Source organism: Chlamydotis macqueenii, chromosome 5 (genome assembly GCF_036417535.1).
Source record: "Chlamydotis macqueenii isolate bChlMac1 chromosome 5, bChlMac1.mat, whole genome shotgun sequence".
NCBI lineage: Eukaryota > Metazoa > Chordata > Aves > Otidiformes > Otididae > Chlamydotis > Chlamydotis macqueenii.
Genome location: NC_141560.1, coordinates 28,368,078 through 28,385,380, shown reverse-complemented (window position 1 = coordinate 28,385,380; position 17,303 = coordinate 28,368,078). Strand labels below are relative to the sequence as shown.

The following is a 17,303-nucleotide window of genomic DNA, read 5'->3' as shown; positions in this document are numbered from 1 at the left end:
ATGAGTAGTTGCAGAACTAGTAAAAGAATTAAGCCTGTTTTGCTACTCATGTTTCCTGATACCACTTGCTTTTTTCTCCCAAGATGCAAACTTCAGTTGATGATTTTCTCAAGTTTGAGACAACTTTCATAGCACCTCTCTTTGGTGCTGGTTCCTCGATGCCTAGTGCTTCTTCCCATGCAGTCTTTACCTGCTGAGTAGGAGCACCGAGAGTCTCTCTCACTCTATCATCTCCTCTACTTAGTCTATCTTCATTAAACATATATGAAATTAATACCTTTGAAACATGTCTCTACTAAATTCAATTTAAATGGGCCAAAAGTGAGGAAACTAGGCTTAAAAAGAACAAAAACCATGCACCAAGGAAAAACAGGAAAGAAAACCACACTGAAATATAGTAGCTTGATTAAACAGCCTACCAGTAGCTGAGCTACAAATACAATCCCAATCCTTGGACACACTCTACATATTAAAGAGTAGAAAAATGTCTTCTATAGCAGCATTCCTCAAGAATGAAAGTGTCAAGGCCAGAGAAAGGACCTCAAATATTCCAGATTACTGAAGAGTGAGACTGTGGGTAAAGGAGAGAAACAGGCCTAGGGTAAGCTGGAGTTGTTAAAAAGTCCAGCTGACACCATTTTCACAAGGTAAATCACAGAAGGGCTGGATCAGCACTGAACCTTGCCTGGCAGGAATAGCTATGTGGCAATTCAGGGTGCTCCTGGAAACAGACATGAGATCTTGCCTGGGTGTTCTGTTGAAGTCCACAGCATTTGCAAACTATTTATTATTTATTAATTTTCACTGTGACCCATCTTCCCTTTTATCAACACTTTTTGATGCTCTAATTCAAACAGATTATAAACAAATATTGTATGGATAATTACAAACTATGTTTTATAAAGTCAAGTTTCTGTTTAAAAAATACAGAAGCTAGTAAACTTAGAAATACATATATATATATACACACACACACACACACACACTGTTCTATACTAGAACAATAGCAAAAATCTTATTTGAAAATTGTTATTTTTGCTACTAAACCACTTTCCTAAAACATTTAACAACCTAAGTATTACCCTGGCTCTACTTCAGGAAATAACAAACAGAAAGGATCCAGCACCATAAGCAGGGAAGAAAAAATATTTTTTAATTTAAAAAAAAAAAAACCCCTCAAACAAACCAACCTAAGATGCAACAGTGAGAGGTTAGAACTCATAGCCAGTCTATAATAATAACAGTAACAATATTTTTTTCTTCAACTTGAACACAAAGAACAAAAAAGTCATTAATAATTGAAGCTTGCCAGAGGCATGGCTATTTCTCTCTTTACTAACTGTCTACTGTCTAATTTAATTACAAGTATTAAACTCCATGCTGAGGTCAACCAGCTTCAGTTCCTCCAATATTACACTTCAACCAGCGCTCATTAACGTGCCTACTGAATGGATTAGCACATCTGGAGATGTATGTACGCAGGACAGGGGACAGTCTAATGACAGCCAATTGCTCATTTATAATAGCACACATGTTCAAGACTAACTTATTACCACTAATGTGGAATTTATTAAATTCTAAAGAAAAAAATACCAATACAGAAAACCATTTTTTTCTTAATGTGGCTTTGAGAGATCATATCACCACAGAGCATTTGTGCCTGCTCCAAGACAAAACACCTTATACAATAAAAATTCTTAATATTTTAAACTTTTTTTTGAATGCAAAATTATTTTAATAGACAGCACATGACTCTTAAGGGAATAAAAAGTCATCTTAGAAAGTACTCACCACATATTTATTAATTTGCATTTAAAGACTTAAAGTACTAAAACATCATTCAAACATAATGCTTTTTCTTCTACACAAACCATTACCTCCCTTCATTTTTCACCACTATACAGGTGATCCTGTAAACATCTGCAACGATTGTAAAAATCACCAGTATGGCAAAATTAGAAATTGGTAGAGAATAATTTATACGGCTTAACCTACTTCAGCAAAATACCAACTATTAACAGGTATAGGTGTTAAGATATTTTATGGTTTTTTAGAAAAAGTTACTGGATTTTCTTTGACTCTAATTTCTCTGCATTTATTACCAAAAGAAAATCTGTTATTCAGAAACATCTACCTTTTTTGTTAGAGAGTCATCTGAATCAGAAGGCATCCTGGTTGACACATGGAACATTACTTCTACTGTCGAGGTAGCAAAATATGGAGTGGTCAGTCCAGTGCTTTTGTTTTTTTGCAGTCCTCCCATAAAGCCACAATGGTTTGTGAGATTTACCTAGAAGAAAAGCCCAGGCAGCATTAGGAGGAAAAAAAAAAAAATTATCAGGTGATAAATACATTCTTTACACTTTGAAATGCACTTCCAATTGATTTTTTTAAAGTGAAGGCCCTTTTCACAATAGTACAGTTATGCTTTCCTAAAAGAACTCAGACTCACTGACTAGACTGGAAAACAACTGCAGTGCGGTGGCATTCTAGCTATACTCCATGGTCACCACAGACGCTGCTGGGAAGACTGCTGAGGTGAGAGAAAAGGAAAGGTTGTGTAAATGAATATTTACTGCATTATTCCCTGATCAGTGGACTGTAGTCACTTATATGTGCTTTTTGAATTTTTAAAAATTCTGTGATACTACATAGCCTTGACCTGAGCTCTGAAGAAACACTGTGCAATTTTAAATTGTCTTGTTACCTTCCATATATTTTCTTGAGAAATTTTCATTCTGTGAATATGAAAAAAATTACAGGAAAGTAACTGATAATTCATAAATAAGTTTCTAAGTCTTAGTTCTATGGGAAACAGTTTGGCACTCAAACAAATAAGCATGCTTAGTGTGCTATTTCATTTTTACAACAGCACCTAAAGAAAGCTGTACCTCCGCCCTCATGGGATATATTTGCTTTTCTGTTAATAAAAGATCCAGAATTTAATGTTAAGAGGTTAAAATACTAGATGTCTCATCATGGAATATTAATCCAAATTAGCAACTGTTTAATCTAACTAATAAAGGCTAAAAGAATTAACCCACTAAAGAAGGATATTTGAAGATACTAATGTGATTTTTTTTTTTCCTCCTGAAGAACCAGGAATGTGGGAAATAAACATCTATGATCGTGACAGTCAGCAGACTTCTAGCAGTTTTCCTCTGTTCCCGTGGAAAAGGCAGAGCTATTATCCACATAGTTAATCTAATAGTGCTCTTACATACTGAAGGAGTAAGAAAAAGAACAAATAAGATGGACACTCATGTGGACAGTCCTGATAGACACAGGTCACAAGACAAACAGAAAACCTGCGGATTCTTATGGAGTCAGCCAGGAGTGGGACTGACTCCTGTACTTCTGTGTGGCAATGCTGAGTTTACCTTTACAGTGGAAGTTAATCCTGTGCGGTCAGAAAGAAAGGATGCAAAAAAGGAAATCCTCGTAACAGTATCTAGTGACTACAGAGTTGCAGGTCCATATAAATGATAGGGTACATCACAGTATTTCTGACTGCTGGAAGATAACTGGAGTGGAGTGTGTGAACAGATATATGCCTACAGTGGAAGGCAGGAAGAAGGGAGCATGAGAGAAGCTCATGTTTGTATTTTTTGGATTCCCAAATTTGAGCAAACGTCAAATGTCAATGGACGGAACACTTTACAGGCTGACAGGGAAATCAAGGTGCCTCCTAATCAGTCCATGAAAGCCAAATACAGGACTGGACATTAAAGAATCATCTCTGCCTGCACAAACTTTCTTAAACGGGAAGAGTTTAAGATTAAATAGCTAGTATTGCTAATGAAATTAAAACCAGAATTCTTCTCTACATCCTACTTGCAAAACAGTGTCTTCTAGTACTTCTGAGTAACGCTAAAGAGCCAAAGACTTATAATATCTAGGGGGATCTGTAATTTTATCTGTAAACAAATTTAGGATAAAAACATTTTAATAAATACCTCCCAGCCAAGACCAGCTACAAAATCCTCATAGGCTTGACTTCCCCCAGTATTAGTAAGTATGGAGTGCTTATCTTCTTGGCCCTCAGCAACATAAAACACTGCGATCTTGTGTGTCTCTCGGCTGTAAAACAGAGGATAATCACTGCATGAAAGTGCCTTTACTAATACGAAACCAAAATATGCAAACAGTACACACAGAGCACAGCTTTTAAAACATTAAAAAAGACAGCAGACAAAGTACAACTATATAGCTTCTTTTTGAATACCTTCTGTATTTCCATATTCCCATTCTGTCTTTTCTAGTCTGGTCTTCTTTAGAACTTAAAAATTTTGCTACATATGAAAAGCAGCTACCTCTTTCATCACTTCTAAGATGTAGGATGGTGCTGGCAGTACCAGTTGCCAATGGAATAGCTGGGCTTCTAACATTAGCAAAACCCTGTAACACAGGCATTTCCAACACCGCACTGGCTGTCAACAACAGTGCCTTGTGAATGCTGTGGCAAATGCAGCTTATGCACATGAATCAAGAATGTTTAAGTACTGTAGCAATATCTTCTGTTCACGGCTTGCTTTAAATGGACATTGGAGCAACTGCAAGTGGTTTCTCACACTTCTAAAGCCTCCACTGGATTTTATTTCAACTTATAAAAAAACAATTTAAAGTTTTTAATTCTGTGCTGCAACTCAAACGAGATTCTCATCTGTTCAACTAACAGTATTGGAAAACAATAATACAATCAACAATAAACTAAACAATAAACAATTAGCTGAAGGTAAAAACGTGATTTATTAAATACCTTTATCAAAACTTTGATATATCAAAGTTTTAAAACTATTTTATGTTAGACATACAAATGTTCATAAATTTAAGTTATGTTGGAGTTTGTTCCATCTCATAGTATTCTACTTGCAGAGTTTCACTCTGCAAATACCACCAATGTAAATTCAATATAACACCAATAACTACAATACAGTGCAAAATGCATGAATAATTTACAAAACTTTAGAAAAACAGTTTGATTCTCACATCTAGGCAAATTAGAGTCATTTAAGTACAAGTACACTTAAAACAAATAAGTAGGTGCATTAAAAGAATTTACCATTGTCTTGAGTCCAAATTTCTGAGTTCTCGAAGTAACTTCTCATTTTTCTTTAGGAGATGAAAGCTCCTTCTAAATAGAGAAATTTGTAACAGTCAGCAAAGAACAGTCAACAAATGCTTTTGCCTTTTCATTAGTCCTTTCTTTATATAAAATACTAAGATACCTTTTAAAAAAATATACAAGCAATTTTTTCACTCCAGGAAAACTTCTGTACCCATTATAAGCCCTAAGAAGAACCTTTACTTCTTTCCACTTTCTTCTATCAACCTACTGGATTCAACTGAAATCAGTCTCTTCTCTACAAAAGAAAAAAACAGAACTGCCTTTGATGCATATATAACCTGCACATCTTACTAGGCCAAAATATATGTGCTTAGTGACAAAAGATACTCCCATAATCTACTGTCCTAGGGAGCCAGTGCATTAAACATAGGACTTTTGCTGTTCTGAACTGCAGACGAGAGCGAACACAGCTCCCTAGTCACCCAGCCAGCTGTAACAATTTAAAGAAAAAACAAAACAATATGTTAGAGCAAGAAAGGCACTTTTCATTTCTTTTAAACTGTGCTCAAGACGTTTCCCACAAAACACTGTGGAATGAGTTTAAGACCAATACTGTTCAAAAGCAGACTGCCTTGAGGAATTAAAAACCCAAATAAGAATGGTTATAACACTAAAATTTTGTCTGATTCCATTGATATCTCAGTGACAGATTATTTTTTTTATATAGAATATTCATTTCCCTTTACAGTAAGAAAATTTGACAGCTATGGCAAAAGAAGACATCAGAAAGACCCTTAAATTCTAGGATGCTAATAATTGTACATACCCACGTATATACACAGACACACACCTAACTACACCCATAGAAAAATAATAACGTATACAGCGGTATTACTTTCATAACTGAACACGGCTTGTCTCCCTGTTGTTCTAAACAATACCCAAACATTGCCAATGCTGAAATAAATACTAGGGACACATCTTTCTCATTAGCTCAGATGCAATGCTCTGAGCCTGCATGCAAGCATGCTCTTAGCAGGCAAAGCAGCAGGACACTGTCCAGCAACACAATAGCTGGGAAGATGACACTTTCAGAGACTCATTCTGGCATAAAAAGGTAATGATTTTTGCAGGAACATATATGGGAAGCAAAGAAAGCAAAAAATACACCTTCTTTACCCATGGTAGAACCCCTTAGTACAGTTGGTGGAAGGGTTATTAGAAAAGATATTACTCCTTCAATTCGCCTTCCAACACTGTTCTAAGGAAAGAATACAAATTGCAATAAAGGCAACAGGTTCCTCCTTTCCATCTCTCTAAATGACAGGTTGAAATGCAGAAGAAAACTGCCATTTTCCCCTCTCCTCTTTGTTGGCTGGCTTGGAGTTTTTTTTTTGCTTAAACCACTCTGTGATCAACTATTATTACACAGTAAGAACAGCACAATTCCTTAAAAGAAAGTTCTTAAATTGTGAGTCTTTTTACCTTTTATCCCAAGAATTCATTCCCAGTATACTGAGAAGTAATCTGCAGTAGTAAAATGCTGACTGGGGCTTTTGTGAGGTTGGCTCGTCCTGCTCCATAGCCCTCATATTTAAATCATTGAAATGCTTTTCAACAAACTCCCTCTCTTCTGTGTGCTGTTTCAGAATTGCATTGATGACATCGTTCTCCTGCTTCTCTGAGATGCAGACTGGCTGAGGAGCAGGAAGGTTAAGTGAGACACCAGTTCTCTGTAAGCATTCAGGGCTTGTAACACCTAAATACTGAAGGAGCTCATCAAGGGCATCTTCTTCATCCCTAATGGTATCCCATGTTGGTACAGTGTCTCTAAATTTCCTTTTTACTTGGAGTGTAATTCCATCCCTTGCAGATACATCCTCCACATGCTCAAAAGATGAAATAGCATCTTCTGTTTTATCTTGTTGAGCTAATGAAAGTGCAAAAGATGTTTGTTGTGAAGATCCACATAAAGAAGATGGTCCATACAAAATGGCTGAATCCCATGAGTATTTGCCAGATAGATCACGCACTATAATTCTGACATTTGAATTAGCAGATGCAAGTCCAGCAGACAGTCCTCCTCCAGGCATGTCATCTTCCGCTTGGATTTGTATGCAAGACACCAGAGAAGTATTGTTTAACACGAAGAATTGAAGGTTTGGGTTCTCAAACAGTTCAGGAGAAAGTTCAGGACTTTCACTGTACGGATTGTCATTGTTTTCACACACTTGACTGGTTAGCATAGCAGGACCTCCGCTCATAGGGTAGTGGCCTAAGTGGTTGACTAGATGTGTTATCACAGTACGAGCAGCAACGGAAATTAATCCTTGTTGCATGTGAGTTTTCACTGCAAGAAAAAGAACATAGATTTTAAAAGAAGAGTTTAGAAAACACCACATATGTCTTTTGGTCTCCTCTTCCTCGTGAGTCTTAAATAGAGGATAAGCACTGCAAGGTTAGGATACAGCCAACTCAGTAATGCAAAATGTAGTCTCATACATAAATAGCATGAAAAATCATAAGATAGTTAAAGAAGCATCTTCACGATTTTACAGGCTACCATACCTCCTTACCACATCTTTGTAATCAACATGGTTCGTCTAAAATACACTGTTTCTTAATGTAGTGAAAATAAATTTTTAATTTAAATTGCTGATGAAGTAGAGATCATAATTGTGTTGTAATATGTCCATTTCCAACTGCAATGGATTTTTATATTTATACACATCATTACATTGTGAAAAACAAAGGAACATAGATGCACAAAAGCTCTAATCCATCTTAATTTCCCCAGGGAACATATAGCTGCAGGTTAGGTTGAGAATAATACTGGATGATTTTAAAGGACCAAATCAAAGGCTGAGCCATCTTACTGAACACAATCTAACGTAGCAAAAATTTAAAAAAGTAAATCTCATCCTCCAACTGCATTTTAAGAAGTTTCAGTCTGGAAAAACTTAGAGGGAGAAAGATAAGTTAATTGTGCCTGTCTTATGTGAAGTTAATCTTGTGAGATGTACTGGTATTTCAATATGGTTCTGTCACCTCCTCCTTTGTTGCATACCTTACACTTGCATGCAACTTTATCTAAATTCACAAGAATTTATTAAGAATTAAGAATTTCTTAATGTTTATACCACACCCTCCTAACCTATTGACATTGGATTCTTCTATCAAATCCACTCTACATTACTCAGAAAGTACAGAGCTGGTGAAAGCGACTCTGTCAGGCAGACAACCCTCAACTGGCTCACGGTATGCACTGAAGAACCCAAACACACTGTAGAAGATCACAGGTAAAAGAGAAAAACAGGATCAATACGGCAAAGCTCATATTTCTGCAGCCTCTCTTTTGTAACAAGACCTGGATGCCCTGAATTTGGGATTTACAAGAGGAAGATAAATCAAGACACTATTCCTCAGGATTACATCATATATTTTAAACTGCATTAAACATTGAAAAACACTTCCCACCTACTTTCTCACCAAAAATCCGTCAAACTAGAATGATCTGAAGCATACTACTTTTTCATTCAGTATTTACTGAGAAAACGTAACCTCTTGGATGCATAAGTACAGTATAATTATCTAATCTCACTTTATATTGTGTATTTACAAGCAATAAAAAAAATGACGTTTAATAAATAAATTTCTTTTTGCAGTTTAAGATGTCTTAATTGGTTTAACTGGAAAAATAAAGGCAAATACGTAATGCATACTGACTGTCATGACAGATCTGTAGTTTCTGAAGCACTGGAGGCATTCCACATCTGCAGAAGTAAACAATTAGTAAATATTTGCCTTTTATTTTTTTCCACAAGGTTTGGATAAAGCATGTAAGAGACATTTGGGATTCTGGCTTTTTTCTATCGTTGGGGAGCACTAGATCTGAACTGCAAAATAGTAAACATTTCATCTTGTTAATAGTTGGTAAAATTAATTTAATTTCCACACTATTCCAAAACTTAGATAAACTCAACTATTTTAATTAATTGAGGCCTTGAAAACTAATATCAACAAATTGGATTGTATATTTTTATTATCTATAACCTTCTTGAGGTTTAAAATTTACAAACACAAAACCATTCAGTGAAGCTGAATTAAATGTCTAGATGTTGATAGCATACAAGGAAATTAAGTTATAGTGCCATCTGCTGAAACATAAGAAGGAACTGTAAGCAAGTTTATACAAGACAAAGAGAAAATAAGTTGGATGCTTGAGGAATAATTTATCAGTGCAGGACTAACCAGCACCTGGACAATGCAGAGGCTGGCTTGTCTGTGTCAGGGTATTTATGCCACGTGTTTAACACTTGGCACTGCACAGGTAAGAATGGTAATGCTCTTCTCAGATTCCTAGGAGCAAAGACGTGAGCTTTCCAGCTACCTGGTCTCACACTGCATAGGTTAAATCCCTTCACTTAAGTCCTGCTGAAAAACCTGAAAAAATGAGAGGGACCTGTTAGCATATAAATTATTACTATCACTGTTTTGTGGCAAACCCTAAAGATCTCAAATCTGACGATGGTTGTATTGTGCCTGTGTGCATGAATTTACTTCCTTAGGAGTAAAAGAAAGGTAACATAACGATACAAAGAGCAGAACATGGAATTTAAATTTGGAAGGTCCATTCCCAGTCCTACTACAGTCTTTCACTGAAAATTTTACTCTTGAATTAAAATAAAAAAATAAAGGAACTGGGATATAAATCTGTCATTGCCTCTTTTATAAACTGAGAACAGTACTTCTCATTGAGTTTTCTCTCAGAATACAGTATTGTTGATCTAAAAATGACACTGAAAACTTAAATCAGAAGTATTAAGAGAAGCATACTGAAAAGTAAACGGTAAGATGTAACCTGTCATGTTAAAATTAAATCAAGCAGTCTCAAAACATTTTTGCCACACAGCATATCAGATTTTGGTGATAGTTTCCCTTAGCAAAAATAAAATCCCAGACTCAGTAATGCTTTTTGAAAATACGAGAATTTTATATTAAATTAGCATCTTAAAGGATACATATTAGTAATCTGTTCCTAGAAGCACATCTCCTCAATCAGGAACAACTGGACACTCAATATATGAGAACTCTTAAAATGAGTATCTAAACTATGCTCCTTGTTTCTGGAAGGCAGATAAAAATATGCAATAATGCAAGCTATCAGAGCTTTACCACAAATTCTACAAACTAAGCCATGCCATTATACATTAAAGTACTCTAGCTGGCTGCTTCACCAACCTGTCTTCCCGAGTGAATACATCTCTGCTCTCTTTACAATGGTACAGCCTTTTCCTTGGGAAATGTAATTTATATGTGTACATGATCAGTTGGTAGTTTGCTAGAAGCATGTTATACTGGCTGTTTTTCTCAGTCCCTGAAATTACCTCTTTTGTGGAAAGGCTGAAGGTCCATCACCACTAATTTGTATCAGTGGCATGAATTCCTGAATTTCCCAAAGAGGTGTTGTTAACTCTTTAATTTAACTTTGGCTGAACAGCATCTAAACAACTACAGTTACGTAGTAGAAGGAAAAAGTAATGACTGAGGATGGAATTTAACTCTCCTCACCCTTTTAGCCATCTAAAGAATGATGCACCTGTACAGACTGATTCACCTCAGAAGCCCAAATTGGAGAAACGGGATGAATCACTTTCTGGAAGCTCTTATCTTCCTCCATTACATTTAGAAGGAGCCTAAGAGAGTTCAGTTTAGCTTAACTACCTCTATTTCGCATCAGCTTAAGGAAGTCTCACTCCTTTCTAATTTTAAGCTTCAGGTATAGAGAAATGCAGTTACGGAGAACCCATCTCTAGAATGTCCCTCACAAAACACACACTGTGCTAATCTGGATGTATAAAGTGTTTTTTAAAAAGTGTACTTTTTCTCTCCTTTCAGTAAAAAGGCAAACAGCAAAGCTTGAAAAGTACTTTACATTTCTAATTTTTAAATAAATGCTAAAACTAAACATCAAATGGAGGAAAATTTTTCTTCAGAAATTGAAATATATTAGGAAAAATGATCGATCTATGAAAAAAAGAGTTTAAAATACATTTGGAGAAATATGACAAATGGGAAAACTCCATGAAATCAGTAATTGATGGACCACTGTATCCATGCAATGCAAGTATTACCTTCCAATCACAACCATCTCTAACAGATTTGCAATCTATGAATAAGAATTTTGCCTGTAATTGCAAAAAAAATTTCCATAAAATATTATTTCCTTATGACTAGTCTCTGTTCAATAGTCTGATTTTGCTATCTATTAATATCAGAAATGTATAGCACTTTTTGCTTAATGTGACCTATTTTCATGTAACCAGCTTCCCTGCAACTCAAGGGTCACAAAAGCCTCAATTTTACTTCTTTCTAAATGTTTACATCATTTAATATAAGCAACAAAAAAGCTTTTAAGGAGAGGTTCCATTTTAATCCTCCCTCATATATGCTAATGGTCCTGTAATGACAAGTAAAAGATCAGAAATGGGTAAGCAGATCACGGCACAGTGCAATCCAAGGAAGCTTTTGCACATCTAAACTGTACAGCGCATGGCTATAGTGCTATGCTATTCTCAGAGAAAGCATACCTTTGTCAGTGTGACACTGAATCCAGGCTAGTTAGGTGTGCTTAATTAGCGCAGGCGGCATTTCTAAGCAGGTCCCGTAGCTAGAGGAAGCTGTTGTCAATACTAGCTAGAGGAACAGTTCACCAACCTTCACATAGACAAGCCCTGTGATTCCTTAGATATTGAAAGCACCACAGACTTGCTGTCTCCAAGATCTGATGACGTAATAAAAGCTTCCTACTGATGTCTTTATTGCCAGCTGCTAAAAGTTAGTTCTGATTTAAATATACACTTTAATACACTTAACACTTAATTTCAAAATTATTCTTTGTGTATCTTATACTGCAATCTACCACTTTACCTGAAACCTACAGAAAGGAGGACAAAGAGAAAATGCTGGGTATAGCAGATTCCTTGTGAGAGATAGCACTTGGAAAGTTACTGAAACAGAGAGAGGAACAGTCCTGTTCTCTCCCCAGATTGCCTGTTTCCAGAGAATTTAACAAATCTTTGCTCTGCCATTTATTGCAGGGCTTGCTCCAGCCTCTCAATAGATCCTGTCTCCACTACACAGCTGTAAGTACTCAAAGTCCCATATCTTCATGGTCTCACACCACATCATACTGTGGCTAAGTGTCCATAAACTTTGTGATGGATCTGACCTTGAACAATGGGAGGCATAACAGGGTATGTCAATCACATCTATTAAACTGTCCAAAAGCACCCTGTCTTAAGAATTCTGGTGTTTCAGTACTTTCAGCTTTGCTTGTGACCTAAGGAAGGAGTCTAGCAATCCCCACCCTGTCTCTGTAGGACTTCCTTTGTTTCCCTACAACTCTCATCCTGCCCGTTTCCACTCCAGCACTTTTACCCTACTAAAAAAGAGAGGCCGACCCATTGGTATACAGCTCTGCTGCACTAATTGACCCTCTGTCTTGATCGAGTCCCAGGCTGATTGTTATCCACTAACTTTACTCCTCTCACTTCTCCAACAAGGCCAGGGAGAACAGACGCTGTGTGAGCGGTTAAGCACTGCCAATTTTATTCTCTGCCTGGCAATGTGGACTTGAAGTGCCAAGGTGACAAGACCAGGGTTGCATTATAATACTGTAGTTTGCCAATTAAATTTCATGATCTGACTTACAATTCCAGAGCCCCGAAACTTTAAAAACATATAAGGCTTTCTTAATTCATCTGGAGAGATAAAAGGAACATCTGAAATTACTTTTATTTAAAAATTTAACAAGAAATAATAAAAGAACAGATCACATACGGAAATGCAAAACAAAGATATCGATGCTAAGGCTTTGTGCAACTACATTCATTTAAAAATAAATCTATTCAGGGTTGTCTTTTCAGATTGTCAGATTAAACAAGCCACACAGCATTTGCTGCTAACCCATAATTACAGATTATTACAAAATACAAAAGATGCCAGGCATAAAAAGCAACTACAATTCACTATGCTGTAATAGAACATGCAGGGGAAGTTAATTTTGGCAAATGCTTTAAATATTAGCTTTACATAATATGTATAGGTGAGACTGTAATTAGGACAGAATGAATCCTTCAAAGCCTCTTTCATTCTGACCCAGCAGATGATTACTTTTTACTAATAAGACCACAGCCATTTGACAAAAAGCCAACTATAGTACCTTGCTTCATTCTTCAGTAAATTTAATAATTACAGCTCCTCCTGCCAATAGTTCTCAAATCAGACTTGTTGAATCCAATACTGAGCTTATTAGGGGACAGCTCTATGTTTAGAATTCTTTGGCCAAAAAAGTACTTGAGGATGATGAAGCATGCCTTAGACAAGGGCACAATGATTAGCCATTTTCTCTACATAAAAAACAGCACGTAGTCACCACAGACCACAAAATCACCTGCTGTTAGCACACAGCTGCTACAAAGAGCTTCTGCATTTATCTGGTTCTTAATACCTTTAAGGAAGCCTAAATGGAACAACTTAATATGGAGGGAGAATAGCACTACACAGAGTTTCTGGTATCAGCATTAATCTCATCTTTTTCAATTTTCTTCCCAATGTAGCCATTTGATATTTACTAGATACACTGCATAATATATACTACTCCTCTCTAGCTTAGTTTCTGGAGTCTTTATTTTATTTTTGAGTTCTGAAGAAAACGTTAATTCCTGGGTCTCTTAAGGTTCTAAGCAGATGAGAAAAAAAATATCTTTTTAGATAACTCTGTTTTTAAACAGTGTAAACAGATCGACAACAAATTTTTATAGCCTAAAAAAATTCACAGAAAGCTTCCAACATTGCAAGCTCAGATAGGAAAAAAATCCAAAACACTCTTAGAAAAAGGAATAAAATTAAGAAAAAAAGAAATTAATTTACTGAAAGTAAAATGAAAAGCAACATTTATCCATGTTGCAGTACTTAACACTTTTTGCCAATACACAGAGCACAGAAGAATCTATATCAAATAGATCTTCGTGTTCTTCAGAAGATACTTATTTCAGTTAATCGAACAGTGATTACTCAACATTATGTTAGCTCATTCCATACTAACTGTCCTTACCTAGTGTCTACGTATAATTTAAAACTTATGCTTTAGACAAACACTTCAATACTGGAAACCAAGATAAAATCTTTTTGAAAGGAAATGTATTTAGGCAATTTGACAAACCTTCAGTGACTGGCTGAAGCTTAGAAGACCTCTCCGAGTCTGGAGAATGCAGTGGTTCTGGTTCCTTCAAGCTTTCTAAATGCATAAAAGGATCATAATCCACACATGCCAAATCAGAAAGGCTTAGAGGAAAATATTTAGGGTTGCTAAAACACTGAGACCCGTAGACACATCCATGCAGAACCTAGGACAAAAATCAGAATTTCATGACATTTCCATTTGATATTTTATAAGAAACGAAGTTTATTTTTATTTAAATTTTTAATTGATTTGTTAGAACCGGCAGGCAGGACAAAATGTTGGAAAATTTTAGATGCTTGATGTTTACAGAAACAAACTCTGGTCTGCAAAGAAAATTGTTAAAACAGTCCCTACATTGAAGTGGAATTTAACAATAAGGAAATAAGAAACTAAACTTACAACAAATCACTATAGTACCTTTATTTTTAGATCTCCTATCTTCTTTAATTACATATGCTAGGTCTAAGCTGCTGGAGGTTTTAATCCCCTTCCCTTGCAAACAAAAAAAACCAAAACCCCAAAAACCCCACCCTATCTTTGTTCTGTGTCCCTACAGACAGCAATTACAACTTAGTGCTTTTTACTTTGCTTATTGCTAAATAAAATGGCTTGGTATAAAAAAACCTACTTCCTCATCTGTCTTAGATGTATAACCGGTTTTCTACTACAAAAATCTCTGCTATCAGTATGACATGCAAAAAGTAACTGGTTAAACAACACAAAATAGAAGACAAAATTAACAATTCCAAATACATCAAAGATCAAGCAGTTAGAGTAAAACATATATGAACTAAGACAGCACTCCATATTCCAGCAGTAGAACAGAGGTCAGCTTACAGAAGAGCTCTGTCTCCATTTTCAGGAAAATTGACACTACCTCCAATACACATAAATTTTCATTTAGCAAGTAAAGAAAAACGTACCTTATATATACAATTAAGAACAGATCTTTCAGTCTTATCATTTTCTGCTCCTGTAGTGTGAAGAGGCTGCAGCAAGGTCTTTAATGGCAAGGCCATTATCCAATCCAATAAGCACAGAAGCAAAGAAACCACCAACTGGAACAAACACTTTCAATTACAAATCAATTAAACCAGTACCTGCTACTTCATATTTATCACTGTATTTTACTTCTCTGTTTTACTTTCTTTTCTCAGTTCAGTTGAGTCAGCGTTCTGCAGCAATGGCAGGTCACACTTGTTTGAAAGCCACTCTATCTCCAAAACCTATGGCATCAGTAAAAACTCAGTCTACTGAGATACTTAAAGACCATCCATACAATAGCTTCTCATGTCTGTAAGCAGACACTGTGCTTAAGAGGATACCCATGATTTTTCACAATTTATTTGTAGGCTGCTGGTTTTAAAATGACAGATTACACAGGTACGAATTAAGGCTGATGCACCGTTCTGCATATAAATCTCCCTGTAAAGTGAATCAAAGATGACACAAAACTAACTATTTCAGTTGCATTTAGTGCTTTATAAATAACAGAATTTTCTTCATAACATGTCAATAACACTACGCAGCACCAGGTATAATCTGAAAGAAATCCAACTGCTTTCTGTATTGTAGCCTACTCAGTCAGGCAAAGAACCAACTCCCTCTAGGGGATGTTTTTAAAGACTGAAGAACAGAATTAGATACACACTTACACACCAAATTATTAATAACTTACTGGCTTCAAATAATTATTTTTTATTTTCAAAACTCAGTCGTGGAAGAGGAAACAATTCAGATAAACAGCTGCAAGATTCTCTAAAATATTTCCCAAGTTAAATAGAAGTCTTTCAAAGAAAATCCGCTTAACTAATTTACTAATAAACGACACATAATCATCATACTCATTTCACATAATACATTACAAGTTGATCTCTCAGAGGCATGATATATACACCTAATGATGAAGGGCTATGAGGATTTTTGTATTAAACCAATTTTTAAGAAATCTATTAGGACTAAGTTTGTCAAACTAGGTAAGCCAATTATTAATAAGATATTTGACATACAATGATCAACATTAGTTCATGGGGAAGCTTTTTTCAATTATAGGAAGCATCCTCAAGTGGAAAGGTGGCTAGCTTGGCACATCACTGTAGTCTACAACAGACCCTGGCTACCTACAAGCAGAGAGGAGTGGCAAAATGGAGCTCTGGAGGCCAAAATGAGCAACAGAGGAAAAGTCAGCTCCCGTCGGTGTGGGTGGCCCAGAACGACAGAGCTGCCAGCGATAAACTGCACTCAAGTGCCCAAGTTTAAATGGCCAAGGTGTCCCACAGTTCAGAAACAAAACCAAATAATTCAGAAGAGATACAGCTTTCAGGAGGCAGAAAGTACTGCTGTGAGTATCAAGTGAAGAAAGAGTCTGTCTGAGCTAGGGGACTCAGGTCCACTGAAAAGATGAAAGCATAGCGATTGTTTTGAAGGATGACAATAATAAAAATCATCTGAAGATGACAGGCTATTATTGCTCAAGAATGTACTTACAACAGAAAGTGCAAGAAATTATAATCTTATAAATATTTTGAAAGGTATTCTCTGCAATTTGAGAATATATTTTCACTGTAAGACTTGAAAAGTCTACATTACTTTTTGCTTGTAAGTTCATGGAGGATATGGAAAAAGACGACTTTCTAATTACTGAAAAAAATATCAATCTAAATTAATTTTAAATGCATATTTTCCTACAGAAACTTCAGAAATTCACTTGCAGAAAGAATATTACTGGAATTCTGAAAAGACTATACTGCACTATATTTAAAGAGCTGAATCCCTACTTTAAGGCACAGCTTAAATTTTTCAACAATGCTGTATCACATACCTTCACAATTAAACTGACACATTAAAAAGAAATGAAAAATATTTACCCTCTTGTCCTGTTCATAAGAGGAAGCTTCTGTACTGGGTAGCAGATGGGTAACAGTTGCTATCAGAATCTGGAGAAAATATAGCATAGTTTCTTTAAAAATACAATTTAAATATTTAACT

General features: G+C 35.8%; 1 protein-coding gene across 6 annotated transcripts in view; it reads right to left on the bottom strand.

Annotated features, from left to right (window-relative positions):
- RALGAPA1 (Ral GTPase activating protein catalytic subunit alpha 1) overlaps positions 1 to 17,303 on the bottom strand; it is a 137,610-nt gene that overhangs the window by 40,110 nt on the left and 80,197 nt on the right. For all 6 annotated transcript variants that reach the window (XM_086749420.1, XM_086749421.1, XM_086749422.1 and 3 more), the window contains 7 exons: positions 17,183 to 17,251; positions 15,239 to 15,373; positions 14,295 to 14,478; positions 6,554 to 7,418; positions 5,063 to 5,134; positions 3,957 to 4,080; positions 2,135 to 2,290 (listed from right to left, as the gene is read on the bottom strand). In XM_086749420.1, coding sequence (XP_086605546.1) covers positions 2,135 to 2,290; positions 3,957 to 4,080; positions 5,063 to 5,134; positions 6,554 to 7,418; positions 14,295 to 14,478; positions 15,239 to 15,373; positions 17,183 to 17,251 — 1,605 coding nt within the window. The remainder of the gene's footprint in view (positions 1 to 2,134; positions 2,291 to 3,956; positions 4,081 to 5,062; positions 5,135 to 6,553; positions 7,419 to 14,294; positions 14,479 to 15,238; positions 15,374 to 17,182; positions 17,252 to 17,303) is intronic.